At 31.6% G+C, this 26,607-nt stretch overlaps 2 protein-coding genes and 1 long non-coding RNA gene across 5 annotated transcripts in view; 1 reads left to right on the forward strand and 2 right to left on the reverse strand.

The window, feature by feature from the left end:
* The window catches only part of LOC127702692 (neuropeptide-like protein 30), an 84,842-nt gene extending 76,134 nt beyond the window's left edge, over positions 1-8,708 (reverse strand). The window contains exons 1-3 of the mRNA XM_052206993.1: positions 8,608-8,708; positions 8,113-8,123; positions 5,366-5,574 (exon numbers count right to left, since the gene is read on the reverse strand). Coding sequence (XP_052062953.1) covers positions 5,416-5,574; positions 8,113-8,123; positions 8,608-8,674 — 237 coding nt within the window. The 5' untranslated portion in view covers positions 8,675-8,708 and the 3' untranslated portion in view covers positions 5,366-5,415. The remainder of the gene's footprint in view (positions 1-5,365; positions 5,575-8,112; positions 8,124-8,607) is intronic.
* The window catches only part of LOC127702704 (uncharacterized), a 119,815-nt gene that overhangs the window by 47,378 nt on the left and 45,830 nt on the right, over positions 1-26,607 (forward strand). The gene's annotated exons all lie outside the window — the stretch shown is intronic.
* LOC127702690 (neuropeptide-like protein 30) overlaps positions 1-26,607 on the reverse strand; it is a 119,255-nt gene that overhangs the window by 35,491 nt on the left and 57,157 nt on the right. The gene's annotated exons all lie outside the window — the stretch shown is intronic.

The raw sequence follows: 26,607 nt of genomic DNA on the forward strand, positions 1-26,607 counted from the left end.
TTTACCTTAAATTTTCAAATCAAAATTTTGAGCTTGGAACACTGGTGACCCCATTTTTTTATTTGATAATTTCGAAGTACATATCACTAAGAAGTTTTCCTTAGAAAATAAAAAAACTTATGGATAAAAATGTAGACCCCCCATCTACCTTAACGGACTGAACTTCTGATTGACTCTGGCAACAGTTACAATACACTGGGCTTTAAGCAACCAGCAATCAATCAATCAGTTACAATACATTGAAACTATCATTTATTTTCTTATGATCAAAGGTATTGGTGAAATGTAAACACTTCTAAAGCATGGAAGAACTGAAACTTGTATGTTTTCAAGTTTGCTTCTCCCTCAACATTTTGGAAACCTTTATCATGGCAAATGAAAATGTATGATACACAATTCTTCTCAAAATGATGCTGATGTTTCGTTGACTTCTTCTAAAAACGTCTATTGCTTGTTTTGTTTTCACGAATTTGCAGTAATTTCCCATATTGCAATGAACATGACATGAAAATTAATTAATCAACTTTCGAAACAGAGATGAAGCAATTATATACTTGTCAAAACATTTGCTTAAAAATTTATTCTGTTTGCACGGCGTGAACATTTTCACCAAATGAAAATTACACTTTATAACTTTATGTTTTATACATATTTCTGTGATTTATATTGATTCGCAGGTTGTCTATCAATTTATGAAAGTGTGTCATTCTCTTATTAGAGCATCCTGGTGTTCTTATTCTGTGATCAATGCTTTTCAACGTTTCAAATCTTTTCGTATTTCCTTATTTTGTTTCTAGCTCCATCAGTGAAAACATATTTTAAAATTCACATTTTATGCACCTAATTAATTGTGTACTTGGAGTTTGTATTTTAATTTTTGTTGTTTGTATCTTACTAGAAATAGATTTTTGATTATTTTGGTGTTCACAACTTTTTTTTTAAAATTGCACTTTTTAAGAAGATTTAATATTTTTTTCTTGAAACAGATATAAACTTCAAACAATTTTTACAATTATGGTTTGACAAGGAAAATATGATATTGGTTTTTTACCGTATAGTCAGCTATAAAAGACCCCACCATCAGAAATTCTGTTTGAAGAATAGCCCATTTTTCCCTTACCGAAATTGAGTCTTTCATTAGAATACTGTGGTCAAAAGGAAAACAACTACTACAACTACTACAACTACTACAACTACTACTACATGAGACAAAGTGGTTTGTTGCGTTAAGCAACAGGAGCGTGTCTCTTATTATATTTAACCCCTACATCTTTATATAACGTCTAGGTTAAAAAATCTGAGACAAGTGCGTATGCATTAAACCCATACGCAGGACGAATTAGTTTTGTTTTGTTTTTTATTTATTTTTGTTTTTTTTATTCTAACGTACAAGTATTTTAAGTCTTTCGAATGAAATTCAAAACTAGGTAGATGCCAAATTTCCAACACCGACAGTTTCTGTAGAAGCAAGAAACTTTATTTTCCTGTAAGCTATAAAGCAAAACGTACCAGTGGGGAAATAAAAGCATCATAAGTAGGGACCAACGGCACATCATTTTCAAATTGAAAATAAACAATAGGGAAAGATAAATCGTCTCTTTTTAGTAAACATTGCATGCAGTTTTATGTGTGAAACTGAAATATTGAAACCAAGAAAAGGACAAATATTGTTCTTCATTTATATCTTTTGTTTTTAAAGTGTGTTTCCTGGAGGCAAATGTCAACTGTAAAATTAAAGCATTTTTGGTTACTTAAACCAATGGCATACATACCATCAAGTGACCGTGTTATATTTTGTTACCTTTCAAATAAATTAAGACGGATCTTTAAAGGGCTTGGCTAAAAAAAGGTAATTTTATAACAATACCGTAACAAAAATGTTATCAAAGTGACGCAATCCGTACCCATTGGAATATCACTTAAAATGTTTAATTTGATTACCGAAACGCACGTACACAATACAGTTGTTGTTAAGGACAAAAATGAATCATCTCATCACTCACAGTGGTCTCTAGCTTATCAATTCTTATTTTCCTCGACAAAATTTCAGGAAAATACAATAATCGCATTGTCAGTCCGTCATTCCATCCGTCTGTCCGTCTGTCCGTCATGTAACCGAAACAAATGGTTTTCGGAAGACAACTTGAATATCCATTGCTAACTTTGAATGAAACTTACAGGGATCAAAATTACATGGAATGGAAAGAAGCCTATTAATATTTGGGCAATAAGTCAAAGATCTAGGTCACTGGTACTAAAACACGGATGTTTTGGTGGAAAAAGGGTATCCAGATGAAAACTCTGAGGTCAATATGTCAATGGTTAAGGTAACTGTTGCTCTCAACCGACCTCCCTTGATTTTTAAATAAGACAGACTAACCTAAAATTAGATGTTTCGCAGTTCTAGTGTCAAATGCTGACATGTTTTTAACCACGGAAGACATTTTTCCAGCGTACAATGAATTAATGCACTGTTGCTAACCAGGTTTTGTCAAGACGTCGCAGAGATCTTTCCAATGTCTTTGCGATCGTATTTTTTTTTGCGGTCTCAGAGACGTCATATCGCGGTTGCAACGTCTATACAACTGTTGTTTTAGCAAAGGGGGAATATACAGTTTAGGACAAAAAGCTAATTTATTCTAGCAAAAAACAATAATGGACTTTACGCAACGCCGTACAAAACGCAACGTCAACAAAAGACAACGTCAGACAAAAAGCAAATATTCGACAAAAAGCGGTGTAATAAAAGCATTGACCATACATTTGATGAAAATAGTGGTACTATGTATGATTGAATGAAAAACTAAAAATTAAAAATAAAATAGAATTTTTTGTAAACGTCTTTACAGTATATACTATCTGTATCTCTGTTGCAAGAGTTGTTCTATCAATGTACATATCACGATCTTGAAATATGGGAAATCACTATAAATTTGTGAATAGAAAACCATGCTTAAGGCTGTTTTAAACAAATTAAAGGGGATTGGGGGACCCAACTTCATAACATACGAGTTATTAGTAACTCCATGAATTATCAGTGTTAAAATTTCACCTTAACGTTTTGTTTTTTTTTTTTTTTATTAAAGGAAAAGAATTAATGGTTCCATATTTATGTACCAGATCTTGAGCCAGTAAGTATTTGGGAACGGAGACCTTTATGTTAGATTGAATTGTTGATTGATAAGGCATTATTTTAGGCAATATGAAACAGATGGTGTCTAAAATATGCAAAAATACAAAAAAATCTGACACAAATAATCATGAAGCAAACACGTTTGTACCGGTATCAATTATGTTTGTTTTAATAAATTCATTCAGATGATGCAATGCTTTTAAATAAACATAAGACTCTTGTTTACAATAGACATGCGATTTCTGTTAATATCATTAAATTGTGTTGTTAGTGTTCAATTGTAACCTTGAAACAGTGCATTCAAGTGCTGAATAGATTTAGAATGAATACCTATTTATTTAGAAGCATTAGATTTTCATGTCTTTGGAAATTCAATGAAAAAAAAAAAATTTAAGTCGTTACTGAGGATGATCAACAACAAAAAAAAAACTGTTAAAACACGCATCTGAAGTATCAGAATTTAAGCCCAGTATCTTTAATTAGTTGTTCCAACTAAAGTGATGTTACAATATTTAACTTATGGATGGTCTGGTAAACGTTGTGTTTTATGTCTAAAGAAAGTGTATGCCCATTCTTTTAAAAGGGTCTGCCGAGCAAATTTTATGGTGTATATATGGCCATGAACTGATTGTCTCTGCTAGTAAAATCAGAATCTTCTTTTTTGAAGTCCCAATTCTCCTAAACTATAATCATTGTAAGGAAATTGAAAAAAAAATGTTTTATTTGAACATCTTTGTGGTACTGCTATGTTTCGTTCTTCATTTGAATAACGTTGTTATTTGTTCGTTTTACTCATTCTTCAGATTTCTGTGTAGTAATTATTTGTTCTATTTTTGGACTGTTCATTGTACTCAAATATAAAGAAGATCTACATCCCATTTCGAATAAAACCACTTATTCATAGCCCAATTGCTTTCTATGCTATAGTATGCCTCTTTGAAGCATTTATAGCTATTTTTTCTAAAGTTCAAATAAAATTGCAGTTATTTCATAGAAAAACCATTCCTTATCATGATATGTGCTGAATATTCAACATACCTTCCATTACAAATAAGGGCTCGCTGGTTTCAGGAAGTTTGGTAGTACTAATCAGGTACTTCTGATCTTGGCAACAGTGCAAATATGGCATCATATCATAATTTCATATATTTCTATTTCAATATTTAAAAGAATATTTAAAAAATGGTTCTACAGTGATCCAAAGTCCATAAGCTTCCATTTGATACTAAAATTATCCAAACAGTTTTCTCTTTGACAAAGTTGCAGCTATGCGTAGGAACTATTTTGTATGAATTTGTATATTCTTTGTGACCGAGCACAGATTAGAGGTTCTATACCTAAAACAGAACCACACTTGCTACATTGACTTCTCCTTTCCTCAATATCATTATGCTTTATTTCAAGCAAAAAAAAAGTACATAAAAAATTTGTACCAACATTGTTTCACTTAATTCAAGTTAACACTAAACTGGTAGCAACATTTTATCCAAAGAAAACAGCATATGGATAGTATTGTAGTGACCGATATGAGACTTTTTCCATTATTAATAATAAGAGGCATAGTATATAAATATCTACTCATTCAACAATATTGTTCTTACCTTAAGTCTTTATCTGAACAGAATTTGGTTATTGAATATAGATATAAAAGTGCAAACAGAAAAAGAAATTGAGAATTTTGTCCCTCCTATTTTATGAAAAAGGATATTTTTGGTGCACACCACACTTTTCTGTATATGTAATAACATGGATAAACTCGAGCAATTGATGTATCTCCTAGATAGGGCTCCAAACATATTACATTTGGTGCAAAAACAGTAAATGTGTCCAAAATAACCTCATTTTGATATCTTGTGATTATTATTAGATATTTGTATGATTAACCGATTTACCCAAAAATGTTTGTAAAATGCCTTTTTGTGTAAAACTGTTGCTGTGCATTTATATGTTGACCAAAAACTTAGCGTAAAATATGTAAAATACGAAAATATCAAGATATTTATGACGTCATGGTGACATCACAAATTACTGTTGTTTACTAAAGTAACAAGATTATATCAACCTGTTCATGTATCAATAAAATTCTAATTTTTCAAAGTTTGAGAGGATTTGCAAATATTTACATACAATTAACTAAACATTCGTGTTTTTCCAACTGCAAATCAATCGACCACAATAATAACGATGGATTGATACATACAAAAAGTAACTAAGAGGAAACACAAATAAAGCTTTATTTATCTATCATTCATATCAATATTGATAACTTTCTTGTTTCAGTACTAATACAGATAGCCTTTGTTTCCCGAATATGATCCTAAATATGGACGGTTATTCCAGCCCTTATTCCAACCATAACGTCCGTGGTATCCATTGTATCCATTATAGCCATAGTAACCATTGTTGTATGGCCATGGTGCATTATATCCTTGATCATAACCCTGAAATTAAAAAAAAAAACATTAAATTTTGAATTAATTATGATGTAGACATATAAAACAATTCAAAACCGATGCGTAAATAAAGGCAACAGTAGTATACCGCTGTTTGAAACTCATAAATCGATAGAGATAAAAACAAATCCGGGTTACAAACTAAAACTGAGGGAAACGCATCAAATATAAGAGGAGAACAACGACACAACAAAAACACAACATTAAAATGTAACACACACACAGAAACGAACTATAATATAACAATGGTCATTTTCCTGACTTGGTACAGGACATTTTATGAAAAAAATGGTGGGTTGAACCTGGTTTTGTGGCATGCCAAACCTCCCGCTTTGATGGCGTAACATCAGTTAATAAGATGAAAATATATTAACTATGTAGTCGATGATTTAAGTCCAATCGAAAAAAAGGAGACAAAACCATGGCAAAAAAAAACGTAAAAAGAAAAAAAGAAAAACAACAGTATACAAAACGCAACAGGGAATGAAGACTGCCCAACACGAACCCCAACAAAAATCGTGGGGATCTCAAGTCCTCCTAAAGGGTAAGCAGACCCTGTTCCACATTTGGCATCCAACATGTTACTCATGAACGTACATACCCGGTCAAAAATCGTATTCAGTAGGTCACATTCGAGGAAAAGAGGACGGAATTATGGGTACGACAATTTGTACATATCTGTTGTCATCTGTGAACTAGATATTCCATAACAGTCAACCAACTGGTGATGGCGTCCGTTAAATTTTAGAAGGGAGGGTTTCAACTTCACTACTTGGAACTCTTTGTTTAATACCTTCAAGGAAATCATGATACGAAATGCAAGGTCTGGAATATCGTATCAACTAGGAGAATCATAACCATATACAGGCGCTAATTGAATGTTGCTACGAGAAATGGAAAGTTCACAATTAATATAAAAATCTGAAATCATCTCTTTTGTTGTTAAGTCTTTTTTCAAACAATCCTCATTGTCAATTTATATATACAAGTCAAAATATGAGGCCGACTTAATAATATTAACGGTACCAATGTTGCTGCACTAGATGGGCATTTCGACAATAAATGTCTTTTCAGTGATGCTCGAATCCAAAATGTTTGAAAATTAAAAAACTTATTTAAAAAAAAGAGCTAACAAACTACAGATGTCAACACGTATAACCTTAACTGTATTTGTTGTATTCTTTATTTCATGTCATTGGGATACATGTGTTCAACAAAGTCATAATTGTTTTAGTTATTCAGTGTGAGGTTATCATCTTTATAGCGAAAGTGAAGTTAAAGGATAATGCTATCTTCTTTTCATTCTTCCTAAGAACCTCTTGAATGCAGTCAGCTTCATATAAATAAAAGAGGAACATGTCAACAAAAAGAGGCGTACAGTTGGTTCCATCAGAATATATATACATTAAAGGCGATGCGGCTTATACGTCAATCAATGGCAACACCAACCAATGCGACATATAGTATTCAAAATACCTTTAACAGTTGACAAATTTGTATATTCAATCTGTACCTAATCATATCGCAACTAAGCAGTAATGAAAACTATCAAACAGGGACGTAAAAATGTATTATAACATTAGATTCAAAGAAGGACATTACGATACATCTATTAATCGATAACGAGGATTCTGATCATGAATTTGAAAAAAACATTTGAACATAAAACAAGGTTAAACATTTTTTAAGCACATAACAAAAAGGCCATTTATGAAAATTTGATAGGTTTGCATCCAAATTGAGACATCTATCCAACAAGACAGAAAGACAAGGATGTGAATGACCTATAGTCGCCGTACGGCATGCAACTCTAGTTTAGTCCAATTTTTTTTTATTTTATATATATTTGAAAATATTTGAACATGAGTTATATACCCAATAATAGATAAGACTGTTATAGTTGATTGATATATTATTAATAAGTTAATATGTTTATAACGTGACGTTACCACTAACAACGTTTATTTTGAACAATTTATATCAACGTTACCTCCTTTGTTGCGAAGAGTAAATGTAACGTGACTTTACCACTAACAAAGTTTATTTTGAAAGATTGTATATATGTTTACCATGAATATCTTCCGTGAGGAGTGAAACCGGTAGTAACAATGTGAACAATGTAGACTATGTGAACAATTTTTGATACAACGATATATATGCATTTTCTTCTTTTTTTTTTCTTATATACATATATTACTGTATAGAGTGCGCAATCTCACGTCTATAGTTTTTTCAATATTACACACTGAGGGCTTATTGGTTGAAGGTTGATACGTAGAGTGATATGGAAAAAAACCATCTCATTTGAAAAAGTGTTTGCCGTTTATTTATGTCCCTATATTAGATGTCTATCAGATATCAATTAGACTTTGTAACCGTGACTGAATCGTCACGGATGTTGGACACCGAACGATTTTCATTCATTGTATTATAAATAACGTTGACTTGTATTAACTGTTAAGTTTATGATAAAACCAAATATCTTGATGCCATACCATAACAAACTTCAAATATTTTTAAACTTACATAACCTGCATCTGAAAAAAAAAACGTTATCAATTATAACTTTAAATAAAAAAAATATTTCCTCTTATTTATGTGCCAGTAAATGATAATTTGTATAATTTATATATAAGAATTATGGAAAACTATAAGAAGACAAACAATATATAACAAATTTTTCAACAACATCAAAATAATGACAAATAGTAAGGAAAAAATACTCACTTCAAGAATACAAATTATAGCTTTCTTCCTGTTTTCCCATCCCTTTGATGTTGTTGTAATTGCCAATTTTGGTAGGATATAAAGACTTAATTTAATTGTTTCAAGAGTTTGTTTCCAATTTAAAAATGAAGAAATTGATAGCTAGTATTTTTGCATGTAGCTACTGTCTCTATTTAAAAAATCTGACATAACATATATATCAAGTGTTACGTATATACATAATGTTTGACAATTAATAAAAATATTAAAAAATTAAATTTAATGAACGCTTTAATAAGTCAAACCTTTACTTACCACTCTGAACGGCAAATAATCCAATAAGGACTAAAGCCAGCAAAACTGTGACACTGAATTTATTCATTGCTACTAAATCAAGTTTTCTGCAGGGATAATCTGATTGCTGAGAAATACTCTTTATATACATTTCGCAATCAAACCACTGTAAATCAAGAGGAAAAAACAATCACACACATGTTTCTATTACAATAAGATTAAAATTAAAATAAAAATTTCAGTGAATTACATAATCCGCATTCATTGTCATATTAGATGCAAGAATGAAAATAAAAAAAATTAAAAATACCAAAAGAATTAAGAATATGTTAATTCTATGATTCATTAAAAGAAAAAAGAAAATCATTAAACTGCTGTTGTAATAAAAATAAAAATAAAAAAAAGAATAAAAAAAAAAAACCTGAACTCCAAGGGAAATTCAAAGTGGAAAGTTCTTTAATAAAGTCAAAAGCTCAACCATATCAAACGAATGGAAAAAAAACAACTGTCAAATTCCGGATTTGGTACAAGCATTTCCTGATGTAGAAAATGGTGGATAAAACCTGGCTTTATAGCTAGCTAAACATTTCACTTGTATGACAGCCACAAACCACGCAAATAGAAAACCCTATAAAATACGCACCTACAATATAATATGAGAAAAGTAATTAACAGTTTCAATTGAGTACACATTGTTCCGTGGCAAAACAGTTACTATACGAGTCCATCTTATTTGTTTTATAAGTTAGATAGTAGGTAAAAATCGGTAAAATTTGCCAGTTCTTAGATATTCACAATTTTTTGAAAACTCAGTCAGATATCATAAAGAATTTTTCAGTTGCATTCCATTATAAAGTTTGCAAATTTATTCATATTGTTGTTGGCCTTTAACAAGTTTGTTGAAATATATTCTACGCACTGCAAAATATAAGCTGTGTCTTAATGCAATTTTGCAATTTTCAATATTTATAACTTATCATGCTGCCATTTGAATTCTTCCCATACGAATGAAGCTGGTAAAATACAGAAGAAACGACCTGTCTTAATCTGTCTATGGACATTATAAGACCGTTTGGTGGGGTTTGTTTTGCTCGATCTTTAGTTTTCTGTATTGTGTTTTAAATACTTTAGCATGTCTTTAATTCGTTTTTCGTTTTTGTCATGACGTTCTCAATTTGTCATCGACTAATCAGTTTGAATGTCCTTTTGGTATCTTTTACCACTCCTTTGATCACATATATAAAGCAATATTGATTCATAAAAATAATACAGTACCTTTCTGCATGTTTTATTTTATCTTTATTTTGAATTAAGAACAGAAAACCTATATTTTTTTTTCTCTTTCAATTCTAAAAGGTCTTTTAATATGACATTAAAATTAAAAAAAAGACTAAAACAATATAAATTATAGTTAGTTTATGCCATTTTCAGGCTCACATTCAGGTACCTATTCTTAGTGAATGAAATTTTACGTGGTATACCTACAAAGGCCGTCAATGAAAAGAACTATGCATCAAAGGTAAACGGTATTCGGCATGGAATTACAATGATTTTGGTCATTTAAATTATAAAGATCATTACTATTTAACTCAACTCTCAACTGGTTGATAAAAAAGAAGCGAATATCTTATTTGATTAAAAAACGTTATAGAAATCCCTTTTTATACAAGATCGTGTCATTTTTGTTGAGCCTACAACGAAAGTCACGGAAGCGAGACATAGCGATCGTACACCTCGTTGTCGTCGGCAACATTTATGTTTAATCTATGGTTACAAAATTATTCAGCATACATATCTCTATGGAAACTAAGACAAAAATTTCTTCTTTATCAAATGAAAGGCAGTTAAATAAGTAAAAGAGGTAGGGTCAATTTCCCTTGTATTTATTTTACAACAGGGCCATATTCAAAAATGCTTTCACTTATGACTTTTATTCATGGTATCACCGCACAATGTGTTTAACGTTTTAAAACATAATGTCTCATTTCTTAACAAATCAACAAATGATAATTTCCTGAATGAAGCCAAAAACTCAATTGTAACAGATTTTGCCAAATATCAAGTATTTTTCCTAAAAATATTTAAAAAGGAGTTCGGGAACCAAAACTTAAATTCTGTTGAAAGTAAGCCATGAATTGTCTTTAATATACAAAATAATTCATTATGGTGAGCAATGTCCTTCGATGAAAAATCTGATAAATAAAACCCCTTTTGAACTTCAGTTGTATATCAAAATTCTTAAAACAGCATCACGTAGCGCAAAATAGCATTTTGATTTTATGGAAATGAACAAAGTAAAATTGGTAAAAAAAATATATGTTACGTATATGATATATTGACCTGTCCATTTTTTCCAAAAAATTTAGATAATGGTATTTTCAATGTCTATAAGGATTAAATACTTTTTATATTTTGACCATGTAAGTAAATCAAATACAGAAGTAATTGGCCCTACCTACTTTGACATATTTTTTGGCCAAATTTAAAAACATATTTTTGTTTTCAATTTTCAGGTTGTTTTTTCATTTATCACTGACATACAATCGAACGATAAATTTTAAGACATAAACAACTGTGTTAGATCATCCTTCAATGTTACGACACTGATACTGTAAATAAAGAAGTAGCACCTAAACAAAAAAGCTTCTATTTTTTTCGTGTTTCACTTATAAATGGGCCGTGTTTTTGGCAGTCAACTTTACACTTTTACACAGACAGAAGCAATCGTAGGCGAGAGACGTATGCGGCGAAGGCCTTTACGAATATTTGACAATGTAAACAAGAAAATATAACATCGAATCGCTACTTTTGTCCCTTTATTAAAAAAATGTAGAACAGAACTCTGATCAATTAAAGAATTTTTAATTAGTAGAAAATAAAATGTTTTACCTACTGACTTTCTTACAACTTCGTCAAGTAAACAGCAGTACGTGATCGTACCTGTTGCTTTTATCTAAAGATATGACACGGGTCGGTTAAAAAGCACTGTATTTATACAATAATACACACATATTATAGTAAGAATAATAAGGAAAAACGCATTCATTTTCAAAATATAATTCCAATTACAGATCTCACAGACTAGTATTTTTGTCATTGTAAGACGGGTACATGTTTACCGAGGATAACGTATCATAAGATCCCATAATTACTTTTAAACTAAATATGCCGGAGAAAAGTTCCAAATCTTGGATAGAACAAACAAACACTTCCTTCCAAAGTGCGGACGTGACAGAAGACACCTTAATGTAGCATTTACAAGAGCCAATAACAAATAATGATGAAAACAACGTACATTACATTTTCATACTACTTTGAAATAAGTATTTTTACCTAGATGGGCAAATGTGTCTTATGATAATGATAAAATATCACACAATATGAGTGCATAGGCCTACCCAGCTGCTTCCAGTTATGTTTCTTGTATCTAAAAAATCTATCCTTGGATTATTGTTTTTGAGACAAGAGACAAAAACGCCAAAAAATGGTAAAAATCGTCATTTAAGGACAATAACTCTATTAAGGAGTATTCTGCAGATATCAGCCATGTCAGATTATCTGTAGATCTTGTCTTCTGATCAGTTTTGCTCTTAAAGTTTTCTTTATCTGTGTTAGTTTACAAAATTATAGGCAAAAATTAAAAAAAGATAAAATCTGCAATTAAACAGCAATCACTTCTATACGAAGTCGCCATTTCATATACATTGACAGTAGGTAGCTCGAATTGTATTGCAAATTTCTGCCAGTCAGATTTTCTCATTCTGAAGGGGCTTTGAAGAAAGTAAACACAAAACGTATTATATCCTCATGTTATTTTCTAGCCATGTCGACCGTGTTGGTTGGCGGACAGGATCATATGACACATTTTTTTAATATAGATTTATCAAGGATGATTATTACTTAGTTTGGTTCCCATTGGCCAAGTAGTTTAAGAGGATTTTTGTAAAATTAAACGGATGACGGACGCCAAGTGATGAGAAAAGCTAACTAAGGAATTTTGTAAATTGAGCTAATAATGAAATGCACTGCTAATCTGGTGTTATTGGTTTTCTTACTAACAAAAAAAAACTGTATTTCTGGCCGGCTAATATTTCAAAACAAATTTCAAGCCTTTATTAACAGTCAATAGGTTTAACCGTAAATGTGAATATATATTGTAAATTTGAAACGATGATAATTTCTTTGCAATAACATTGAGAATGGGAATGGGGAATATGTCAAAGAGACAACAACCCGACCATAGAGCAGATAACAGCCAAAGGCCACCAATGAGTCTTCAATGGAGCGAGAAAATCACGCATCCGAAGTGGGCCTCAGCTGGCGCTAAATAAAAATGTGTACTCGTTCAGAGAAATGGACGTCATACTAAACTCCAAAACATATAAATGAACTTAAATTAAAAAATATACAAGACCACCAAAGGCCAGAGGCTCATGACTTGGGACAGGTGCAAAAATGCGGTGGGGTTAAACATGTTTTCTGAGATCTCAACCCTCCCCCTATACCTCTAGGCAATGTAGAATAAAGAAACACACAGCAATACGCACAGTAAAACTCAGTTCAAGAAGAAGTCCGAGTCCGATGTCAGAATAAGTAACAAAAGAAACTAAGGAAAATGACAATGATACATCAATAAACAAAGGACTACTAGCAGTTACTGACATGCCAGCTCCAGACCTCAATTAAACTGATTGAAAGATTATGTCTTCATCATATGAAGAACAAGCACCATCCCTTCCGTTAGGGGTTTAGTATCATACCATCATAACATATATGAGAAGAACATAACCCGTATCATGCCAACAACTGGTTTTAGAATAAATGTGTTTATTTCCGATGCAAAGATCCTATCAGTGAATCAATATTAGTACCAAAATATGCCATTCTTAATGACTTGACAACAGTATCGTAGCTATATCCATTCTGAATAAGTCTGTTTAAAGGTTTGGATTAGCTTTTGAGGTGAATGCCGACATTTTTGTGCTTTGTAAAGAATATTACCATAAAAGATTGGATGTGAAATACCTGAACGTATAAGATGTCTGCATGTTGATTTATATTTACGAATGTGTCTTTGTACCGATGATAAAATTTAGTAAAGGTATTGACTAGTTTGTGATATCGAAAACCCTGGTGTAATATTTTTTATAAAAGTATTCCCAAAAATAAACCATCCAAGTTTGATACAGATTTAACAATGAATTATTTGTAGTGAAATCAAACCATGCCAGCACGTGTTTTGAACAATTTCCTTGTCGAATAATCAAACAATGGAATTTTATTAGCATTGTTCTACAATATAGATAACACTATAATTATGATGTAAATGTTATGTTATAATAATTATACTGTAAAATCATGCAGAGTCAAGCGAACAATTACATGTTTTAAATTATTATCCGCTTTCATTTGTCGTGTAATGTTTGTTTTAGTCACCATCTGTTTATAATGTATTATACGATGCAATACAGCTATTGTGTAGTCTTGGTACTCTTTCTGGCAACTTTTACAGCTGATGAATATGATGACTTTGCTGAACGCATTCATCCCATGGAACTGAATATAAAGGTAGTCCACTGATATAGATAACCTGCCTTATATCTAAATCTACATCTAGCAATTGACAATGAGGATAGTTTGAGTACTGAACTGTACAGTAAAAGACATGATCTAAGCTTTCATATTGTTAACTTTCCATTTCTATATTTCAACATTCCACCAGCGGCTTTATATGTACTATATATCTCCCAGTGTATATAATCTTACAGAGCTTGCGTCTCCTATCTAGGGCGTTACCAAATTTCCAACACCGACAGTTTCTATAAAAGCAATAGGCTTTATGTTCATGTAAGTTTTTAAGGAGCAGCGAACCAGTATGTCTAATATTTGTTTAGGATTCTAATAACTGAACCAATGTAGGTTTGTGGACTCGTCATTTGGACTCTTGTGGAAAGTTGTTCCATTACCACATCTCCTCATGTTTATGTACTAACGTGTAAGAAATTGAATAAATCTCAGGAAATTTAGGCCAAACCGTTACTCTAGACGCAATTTTTAAACCATAATAACTTTGTGTCGACCAATCAGGGCTTTTATTTTAAGGTAAGGTTTATAACTTGATTAGTAAAATCTACCAAAAGATTTATCTTTTAGTTTCAATGTTTTATTCACATAAGAAAGTTAGAAATATTTTGGAAAACTACTTTTTAACTCTCTTGCTGCCGGTAGTTTTATATGGTTGCATTTCGTCAGCCAGAAAATACGACAGCTGGACAATTGTGACGTCATATGCCTTAAAATGACGTCATTCGATATGTATGACGTCACGCCCTAATGACGTAATATTAGGGACCCATTGAAGAAGAATAGTATATTGTTTTAGGTAGATGGGGGTCTAAATTAAAATCCATAGAATTTTTTAATAATTTGTCAAAAAGTAGTTCATGTCATGTTTTTTTCAAAAATATAATAAAAAGTATAGGTCACGGGGCTTTTTTTCGAGCTACAGGTTGTGCAAAGTTGTCAGATTTTGTATAGATTATACATGGAAAACCCAATTTTTTGTGATAGAAAGAAAACTAAACCATAGAATTTTAAGATAAAATATGATAAGATAGCTCTAATGATATGCTTTCAGATAAGAAAAAAGAAAAAGTGGTGTCACCGAACTCGTTTTCTTGCTACATCATAGAATAGGTAAATTCATAACACATTCTATTATAAAAGTTACTTTATCTGAGTTATCTCCCCTTACAGTTGAAAAAAATTGAATCAAACAAAAACATTCTGTTTTTTTTTGTAAAATACAGCCGTAAAATATGATAAAACACATATTTTTCTATATTAACACGAAAAGTCTTACACATGAATTACATACTACTCTCCAAATTTGCACTTTTTATTAAAGATCTAGACCTATTGTTATCTGCTATTCAAAATTCAAGATGGAGGAAGACACCCCGGCCAGCTTAATATTCGGTATTTCATTTGAAAAATATACAGCAACGATGAGAACCTTGCATTAATTAAAACATGGACGTATGTGTCTCTTCGGCACAGCCAGAAACTATTTTCCCGTAGTTGGAGGCAGTAAACCAGTTAGCCTGACCTAGTAGCTCTTTCCCTTTGACGGTGATTGGAAATAAACTGTCTAATAAATTGTTGATTTTATTTATTTCAAGCTTTGTTTCTGTGTTAGAATTTTAAGAGTATTTACCAATGAGACGGATTTGTATATAAGGTACATATACCAACGCTATTTATTTCTGTATCTACCAATATGAGTATACTTTTTTTATAAAAAAATAGGCTAAAGCTACATCGCGTAATAAGTGTATGAAAACATTGTTGAAATCTATTTGATGTGATTTTTACACATCGGGGAGATGTATTTTTCAGTTATTTTAACTTTTTATAAAATCGTCTTTTAGCCATATTTGGCATTACGATGTTGGATACATGTATATTCCACATTGCCGAGATTTTTTTTAAGACAAACTGTGCGTTCGCACCCCATTATTAAACTTTTAAATTTTCATGACTATTTGTTCACGCGCTTTTGGCTTTCTGCGCTATATAGCGTCTTTACTAAGCCTTTTATGCTGTATTTAAGTTGAACGAGTTGAACTGTGTGATAAGCGTTGCGAAAATTAGAACAAAGCAACACTTTACCCTATTCCAATTTGAAAAGATAAAGAGGTTAAGTATAACTTTCAACGATTTCAGCTTCCCAATTGTGAACTTTCCATTTCTATGTAGCAACATTCCGGCAGCGCCTGCATACGGTGTATATATCTCCCAATTGATACGATATTCCCGGGCTTGTGTTTCCTATTATGATTTCCTTGATAGAGGATTGCTGCTCACAAGGAAGCTATTAAGCCAAGAGTTCCAAATGGTGAAGTTGAAATCATCCCTTCGTAAATTTTACGGACGCCATCACGAGTTGATTAACCGTTATGGAATAACCGTTTCACAGATGATATTGGATATGTTCCTTATGTCGTAACTACAATATCCTTCCATTTTCACGAATGTGACTTACCGAATTAGACTATTTACCGGATTTGTAATAACATAAGCAACACGACGGGTGCCACATGTGGAGCAGGATCTGCTTACCCTTCCGGAGCACCTGAGATCACCTCCAGTTTTTGGTGGGGTTCGTGTTGCTTAGTCTTTAGTTTTCTATGTTGTGTCATCTGTACTATTATTTGTCTCTTTGTCTTTTTATTTTTGGCCATGGCGTTGTCAGTTTGTTTTCGATCTATGAGTTTGACTGTCCCTCTGGTATCTTTCGTCCCTCTTTCAAAGAGATAACTTTCCAAAAAAACCAACGATCAAAGATGTGAACAATGACAATAACAGTTTGCAGTACGACATTTTACAAAGAGCAAACCCCATACCACATAGTAAGCTAAACATAAACTATGACAAAATACCGAACACCAAAGCGTCGTTGCTCAACTCAATTTGTTACCATCAAATCGCCAATTGAAACTCGCAAATTTTTAAGTACTTAATACTTAATTCTCCTAATTTTCAACCAAAATTCCTTTTCCCAGGCCACATCGTGAGTATTATAATACAACAGCTGTAACTTGTTACCGTGTGATTGAATAGAAAACAATATATCAATAGATTAGGCATTACAGAAAAAAAGATTGAAAACTTGAACCGAATTAATCAATACAGATAGTTCTAATATGACGTTCTTTTTTCAAAGCGATTTTGTATTTCCAATGTAACAATTTATGCAAAATTCTTTATCTGCACGTAACTCAATCTTATAAGTTCTTATGATATGAAAGGACGTTCTCAATAACAAAACGTACAAAATGATTTTCCGGCAAGGGCCTTATCAAAGTACTATAGTACTGTTTACTCGGACGAATTAATCAATACAGATAGTTCTAATATGACGTTCTTCTTTCGCTTTGGAATCAAAATGTTACAATTACAATAGAATATGGGCTGCACGTGATTGACGTCACAATTGAAATTGCAAGTCTGTATTTTGAACAACGCCTGAAAACAAAATGGACATTTGTGTTGGCGTATCTCGCTAGGAAATTAAATAAAATCATATTAAAAGTAAGTTAACATGCATCTGTTCATATTTTACCTTGAAACGGTAGATTTTCTAAATTGTTTTGGTTTCATAAATCATAATGGCTGCCATTCAAATGTGTATTATAGGCCAACTTCGAAGTACAAAAGTTCTAAATTTTCCCATTAGAATCGAAATAATTCTATCATGCCATGTTCTATGCTCATTTTAACATGGGTATGCTGACGCTAGGTATAAAGATATTGACAAATATAATGCCTTCCAATATTAAAATGAGCATAGAGCATGGCATGAAATAATTATTTCTTAAGCATCTACTGATCCCCGTATAACTGGTAGAAGTATTTTAATTGTTTTTAAATACATAGGGCAATATATCAAGTATTAATGACGATTAGAATTCAACAAATTTGTGAGAAATTTTGGCACAGAGGATCGACATTTAAGAAGTTCTCAGGGAAGGGTCAGAATTATTGCTTTACAACATGACTCCAAAGACCTCAACATATTTTACAAATACTCTTTTATTCGTTTGGTGTGTTTGAGATTTTTATCTTGACATCTTATAAAAGACTTTCCGAGTTCTGTATTTTTGTTATTTTTTTTTTTACCTGCAAAAAGACCTTTTCGGAAAATAAGTGAAATAATTATATGTATGGTCTAATCTGTTCCAATATTATTGTGCATTTTGTTAAAAAAATAATATTTCAACTTATTGGACCATATTTCATATGTTCATGATTCTATGTATTCAATCTTACAAAACATAAAGGTATCATGTTGTCCCTCTTTTTGCTCCACAAGACAGGAAAGAACAAACATTTATATATCATACATTCGTTCGTTTCCGGCAGATGCTTTGCACTGAGAATACATATCAGAACTTGTAGTAAAGTGTTAACTTCTACGTCATTTGGTCTCTGGTGGAGAGTTGTCTCATTGGCAATTATAACACCTCTTCTAGTGTTTATGACTATGATACAGTTGATTTGTTCCGACAGTGGACTCTTTCACGGGAAAATCAACCTCCAACGATTCAACTGATAAAAAACTTACCTTTTCGTGCCGTTGGCAGTTTTAATAAAGCTATAGAATAAGAGTAACAAACATTGAATAAAGAAAAATAAGTTGGAATATTAGAGCAAATTAACTAAAGAACACATAAGCTGAGAAAAAAAGGGGTCATGAACTTGAGTGTTTCAGACCAATTCGAAAAATGTAGTTCAATTAAGACGGGTCAATTGTAAATCTTAATTGTTCTTATCATAGTAATTTGAAAATGAAATATGAAATTTACTCCTCAGAACGTTCATTTTAAAATATCAATATATAACGACTATTTTCTATGTAAGGGAACGCTTGGTATCTTTTTTTTTAAAAACGAAGACTGAAAACCGAAGGATTACAATAAAAAAAAACTTTAAGTTGAAGAGAAAAATACAGTTTTACAAAGCATAACACAGAAAACTAAAGACTGAGAAAAACAAAACCACAGAAATGATTGATGGTGCTCGGGAAAGGTTTAGATCATGCACCACTTGTGAAAACCATAGCATTGAACATGACAAGTAAAGGTGTAATTACATTTGTGGTAGCAATATCTCTGACTTGATCATTTACCAGTTATATATAGAGCATGTTTATTGGTATCTTTTATCTATTCCATTCGTTTGATGTATTTGAGCTTTTGATTTTGCCATTTTGATAAGGGACTTTCCGATTTTAATTTTCCTTGGAGTTCGGTATTTTTTGTTAACTTATTTTTTTACGTAACTACAGACACGGGCATAACGAACCAGTAGGGAAATAAAGCACCATAATAAGGGACCAAAGGAGCATCATCGTTTTCAAATTGAAAATTAACAAATTGAATAGGGAACGTACGTATACAATATAGATGCTGTAAGGGACAAAATGTATTCATCTCATCGCTCATAGTGGTCTCTATATTAATGTTTAGGTTCCTCGAAATTTTTTCAAGAGAATTGTCAATTCGTCATTCCTTCCTTCTGTTGTGTGACCGAAAATAATGGTTTCCGGAATACAACTTGACCATTCCTTCTTTAATTTGATTAATCTTAAACAGATGAAAAAAACGGGGAATGGAAAGAATCCTATTGATATTGGGGTCAATAAGTCAAAGATCAAGGTCGCTGTTACTTAAAACGGATTTTTTGTTGGGAAAATGGTTTCCGGAATAAAAAGTTTGAGGTAAATAAGGTAAGATTAAGGTCAATGTTGCTCCCGACCTTCCATGATTTTAAAATAAGACGAGCTTACATAAACTTAGATGTTTCGCAGTTTAAGTATCATATATTTACCTTTTTTTAAAACCACGGAAGATATTTTTTCAGCTTATCATGGTTTAATGCACTGTTTTCTGGTAACCTGGTCTAGTCAAGACATCACACAGATCTATCAAGTTTCTTTGAGACTGTAATTAAAGACGATCACAGATAGGTCATATCGCGATCGTAACGTCTATATATATATATATAACAAAAAGCAATGTCAGACAAAACTCAACGTCAGTAAAAGCGCAACATCAGACAAAACGCAACATCATAAAATTAGCAAATAGCGGACAAAAAGCGCCTTATCAAAGGCATTGACCTTATATTTGATGAATATAGTGGTAGAGGTATGTATCATTGAAAAAAGAACTAAAAATTGGAGAATTCAGATCAACTTAGATCTTTTGTTTTATAGTAATTATGTGTGCTTTATCGACTTTCAAAAATGAAAATATATAATAACATCGCATGTTGAATTGATGCATTTATCAAATATTATGACTTTTTGTGATGTCCATTGGTATTATACCCATTTTTTTCTCATCTAAAGCTTTGTGATATTTTACCAAAAAATATATTAAAAAATAATTTACAAAATTTAATGTTTTTATTAATTTCGTTCTTTTTATTTGAGGCGGCTTTTTTGGGGGGACATTATTTGGTTCTGAACAAAGTAAGATATTCCATGACCTTAATTAAGAGAGAAAAGGTAAGATAATGCTATTTTTGGCTCTTTGAGTTTTGTCTTACATATAAGCATGAAGTCTTCAAGCTTATTTCATTAAACGCAAAACAGCAAAAACTGTCATAAAAAGCTTCATTTTGATATCTTGTCATAAAAAATTAGATATAAGCATCAGTTCTACCTAAAATATATTTTCCTACATTACTTGGTAAAGAATTCTGCAGTATGATATTAGCCAGCTGAGACTGTGTTATATGGTTTCTGTAATCAACTAGATATGTTGTGATGTTGACCATAAAATCAGATATAGATACGTTTTCATAGATTATAACCTTGTGATAGACAACTTGCAAATCGATATGATTCACAATAATGTATATATATATATATATATAAATATATAAATTCTAAATTGAAAACAACGTTCAAACCTATGATTGCGTTGGATAAAAACCGCAATTTCTATACGTGTGCATGTAAAACAAATTTCTTGGTAGAGGGGTCTAAATACAGCACAAACAACAATTTCCAAAAAGACCAAAAAAAGTGAAAAAGTCTATTTTAACAAAACGCATATGACTAACAGGTCGAACAACTGATATTCTTAAACTCTGCTGACTGCCATTGGCGATTGCCAAATAAATTGATCACCAGATCTAACGAAATGGATCTTAATAATTACTTTAACACCAAACAGAAAACAATAAACTTGCGGAGAAGATGGTATACCGCAAACATGAGGTGAAAAAATTTGTACACCATATCAGGATTTCGACAATCTCGTCAGTGATGTTAGGGATCGAAACGGTATTTGGAAGGCCATATAATTTACTTCAATTAAGGATAGACTCTTGAATTTTAAAGAGCCGAAATAGGATGAACGGATCATATAAACCCAAATGAAAACATAATACAAGCCCAAACGAAAAAATATATAAAAGTCTAAATTGAAAACAACGTTCAAACCTATGATTGCGTTGGATAAAAAACCGCAATTTTATATGTATATATATTTATTTCTATTCCGTTATATTTGGAATTTCCCTATTCTATTTCTATCTTTAGACTTGTGGTACAAGTTTGGCTAGTATGTAAATCAGAAGTGGTCTGATGTTACTGTTGTTTTCTGCACGAATATTTCGAGGGCGGTAGTACGGGTGGGGTTTTATAGGCATATATAAGTCCTGATTACATTTGATTATTATCGATGTGCTCCAGTAACTTTGATAGACGAAGTTAACGTTAAGCTCTGCATAATATATTACAGTTATGTTTGTATTGATATGTATTTAGAGGACATTGTGAATGTATATAGATGGAATTGTGGTATATTTTTGTAATTTGTAAAATGTTTACAAGATATTAAATGTTGTTTCGCTGAGAAAATAAGAAAGTTACTGCGAGCAAAACAAACCTAAATTATGACTTGTCTCTTAATTAGCCATGTATTTAGTATAGAAATGTTTTAAATTCGGACGAATTCATGAGGGAGAATTTAAATATAAATCATACGCATCTCGAACTCGGTAAAAATGTATTCTGCATTAAAATGGAATATTATATTCAGTAAAAGTCTTGATCAGTATATAGTTTCTGTATCAATGTTGCAAGAGTTGTTCTAACAATGTATATATCACATTCTAGAAATTAAGAAATCACATAAAAGTTTTAAAAAACGAAACCATATGTTTTTTTTTTTAATAAAGTTAAGAGGTGTGAAATTCCAAGTGCATCAACATACAAATAACCAACCCTGCCGTGCATTATCAGTGTTTAAATTTAACCATAACGCTTTAATATTAAAGGAAAAGAATGAATGCATCAATGTTTAAGTACTAGATGTACAGCCGGTAAGTATTCGAGTACGGAAAACTTTATGTTTGATTGAATCTTACATGAATCGTTATTCTAAATGGCAAAACTTTAGCCAATACCAAACAGATGGTGTATGAAATATGAATTATACAAGAAAATTTGACACAAATAATCATGAAGCAAACGCCGTTTTTGCCGGTATCATCTGTTGGTTTTAATAAATTCATTCAGATGATGCACTGCTTTTTAATCAACATAAGACTCTTGTACACACTAGTCTTGCGTTTGCTGTTTCTATCGTAAAATTGTGTGTTCAGTGTCTGATTGTAACCTTAAAACAGTGCATGCAAGTGCTGAATAGTTTAACATATATAACTATTTATTTAGAAGCATTAGATTTCAGCATCTTTGAAAATTCAATGACAAATACAAAATTTAAGTTGTTACTGAGAATGATCAACAACAAACAACTGTTAATACGCGTATTTGACTGACCAGAGTTTAAGCCTAGTATCGTTTATTAGTTTTTGCTAGTTGAAAAGATGTTGCAATATTTATCTAATGGCACGTTCTTTAAAAGGGTCTACCGAGCAATATTTTTCGTGTATATATGGCTATGAACCGATTGACCCAGCTAGTAGATAAGCATCTCCATTTTTGAAGACTCAATTCGCCTAAACTATAATCATTGTAAGGAAATTGAAAAATTGTTTTACTTGAAAATCTTTAGGGTACTGCTATGTTTCGTTCTTCATTTGAATAGCGGTGTAGCTTGTTCGTTTTACTCATTCGTCAGATGTCTGTGTAGTAATTATTTGTTGTTCTATTTTGGGACTGTGTTTATAGCTGTATTCATTTTCATATTTGTATTCAAATATAAAGAAGATCTACATCCCTTTTAGAAGAAAACCACTAATTCACAGCCCCATTGATCTACTCATATAATAATATTTTACATAATATCCTATATTATGCCTTTTTCAAGCATTTATAACTATTTTGTCTAGAGTTCAAGTCATTTCATAGAAAAACTCTACCTTATCCTGACATGTGATGAAAATTTAACATACCTTCCATTACATATAAGGTTGCACTTGTTCCCGGAAGTTTGATAGTACAAAAACAGGTACTTCTGATCTTAGCAACAGGGCAAATATGCCCTCCTATCATGATTTCATATATTTAATTCATTATTCAAAAGAAACTTTCAACAATGGTTCTATAGTGATCCAAAGTCCTAAAGCTTCCATTTTATACCAAAATTATCCAAACAGTTTTCTTTTTGTCAAAGTTGCAGCTATGCGTATGAACTATTTTGTTTGAATTTATATGTTCTTTGTGAGTGGGCCCGGGCTAGTGGTTCTATACCTATAACAGAACCAAACTTGCTACATTGACTTCTCCTTTCGCCAATAAAATTTATGCTCTATTTCAAGCAAAGAAAAGTACATATATAAAAATAAGGAGATGTGGTATGATTGCCAATGAGACAACTATCCACCAAAGTTCAAATGAAGTGGATGTATGCAATTAAAGGCAACCTCACGGCCTTCAACAATGAGAAAAACCCATACCGTATGGTCGGCTATAAAAGGCCCAGACATGAAAAATATGAAACAATTCAATTGAGAAAACTATTAAAACATTTTACGAAAAACAAATATGACAGACATGAACCAACGACAACCACTGAACTACAGACTCCTGACTTACAACAGGCACATAAAGAATGTGGCGGGGTTAAACATGTTTGTTATCGCAGTTACTGATAGCTAGTTCAAAGCCAATAACAACTAATAAAAACAATCATGTATCTAAGACTAAACTATCAATCAGTACACATCCAACATCCAATGGATTTAGTGTAAAGACGTCTTAAACAATCAGAGAAAAACATGACCTTGTGCAATGCCAAACTATGTGTATCGAAAGGTTGTAGTACCGTGAAAGTACATATGTGTAATATTTAGTATGATTTTAATTTACTTATAACAAAATCAATATTTATACCAATAAAACAATATTAAAAGATTTAATTACAGTGTTGAATAGAAAACCTTTTGGAATAAGTTTATTTAAAGAATTGATAATTTTACCCGGATCGTATCGTATATAAAATGTTTGTCCCAACATTGTTTCTCTTAATTCAAGTTCAAACTAAGTCCTGTCCTAAGTCAGGAACCTGTTGTTCACTGTATGTCGTTTGTCGATGTGGTTCCTAAGTGTTTCTCGTTTCTTGTTTTTTTTTATATGGATTAGACTTATGTTTTTCCTGTTGGAATGGTTTTACACTAGTCATTTTTGGTACCCTTTATAGCTTGTTGTTCGGTGTGAGCCAAGGCTCCGTGTTAAAGGCCGTCCTTTGACCTATAATGGTTTACTTTTACAAATTGTGACATGGATGGAGAGTTGTCTCATTGGCACTCATACCACATCTTCTTATATCTATAAATGGTAGTAACATTTGCGTTGTCCAAAGAAAACTGCATATGGATAATATTATAGTGACCGATATGAGACTTTTTCTATTATCAATAGTAAAAGTATGTAAATATCTACTCATTCAACAATGTTCTTACTTATAAGTCTTTATCTTATCAGAATTTGCTCATAGAATACAGATATAGTGCATGGTGCAAACAGAAAATAATAACTGAGATTTTTGTCCCTCCTGTTTTCTGCAAGTAGGAAAACGAATATTTTTGGTGCACACCACACTTTTCCTGTGTATAAGATTACCTGGATAAACTCAGCAATTTATGTATCTCCTAGATAGGGCTTCAAACGTATTCTTTTTGGTGCAAAACAGCAAACACTGTCAAATTAGCCTCATTTCGATATCTTGTGATTGATATTAGATACTTGTATGATTAATAGATTAACCCAATCGTGTGTAAAATGGTTTTTTGTGAAAAAAACTGTTGCTACTCATTTATATGTTGACCAAAAGCTAAGCTTCAATGTCCGTTTTAGGTAAATTACGAAAATTTCGAGATAATTATGACGTCATGGTGACACCACAAATTACCGTTTTCCATTAAAGTGTCAAGATTATATTAACCTGTTCATTTGTCAATTAAACTCAGATAAGTTGAGAGGCTTGATATCTACTTTTTTTTTGCGATATCAGGGGCCACATAATTGCTCTTATCCTAGATCTCCTTTGAATGATAGGCGTTATCTAACGAAATGATTTTTCAAGAAAAATTGTTTTCTTTTGCAAAAATTTACACACAATTTATAAAATATTCGTGTTTTGCTGTCTGCAAATCAATGCAACACAACAGTAACGATGGATGGCTACAAACAAAAAGTTATTAAAAGGAAACACAAATAAAAAATTATTTATTCATCATTCATATGCATATCAATATTGATATCTTTCTTGTTTCAGTTCTAATTCAGATAGCCTTTGTTTCCATAATATGATCCTACCCATGGACCGTTATTCCAGCCCTTATTCCAGCCATAACGTCCGTGATATCCATTGTATCCATTATAGCCATAGTAACCATTGTTGTATTGCCATGGTGAATTATATCCTGGATAATAATCCTGAAATAAAGAAAAACAATTAAATTTAAATCAATTATGATGTAATCGACATACATTTATTTCAACAGTTACGTATATATAGTATGTTTGACAATTAGTGAAAATATTTAAAGAATTGAACTTGATGAACTGCTTTAATAACCCAAGCTTTTACTTACCACTCTGCACGGCAAATAATCCAATAAGGACTACAGCAAGTAAAACTGTGACACTGAATTTATTCATTGCTTTTAAGTCAAGTTTTCTGCAGGGATAAACTGATTGATGAGAAATATTCTCTATTCTGGCTGACAAATCTTTGCGCTTTATATACATTTGATATAGCAATCAACTCACTGCAAATGAAGAGGAAAACACCATCACAAACATGAACCTATTACATAAGATTGAAATTAGAATAAAAAGTTTAGTGTATACATAATCCGTATTCCTTGTCATGTTAGATGAAAGAATGAATATAAAAATTTTTAAAATACCAAAACAATTATGAATATGTTAACTTTACGATTCATTAAAAGAAAAAGAAAATCATTATACTGCTGTTGTAATAAGTGACAACCTTTTTCTTTCAAACAAAGGCAATTTTACTGAAAGCATTTCTT

Source organism: Mytilus californianus, unplaced genomic scaffold (assembly GCF_021869535.1).
Source record: "Mytilus californianus isolate M0D057914Y unplaced genomic scaffold, xbMytCali1.0.p SCAF_5, whole genome shotgun sequence".
NCBI lineage: Eukaryota > Metazoa > Mollusca > Bivalvia > Mytilida > Mytilidae > Mytilus > Mytilus californianus.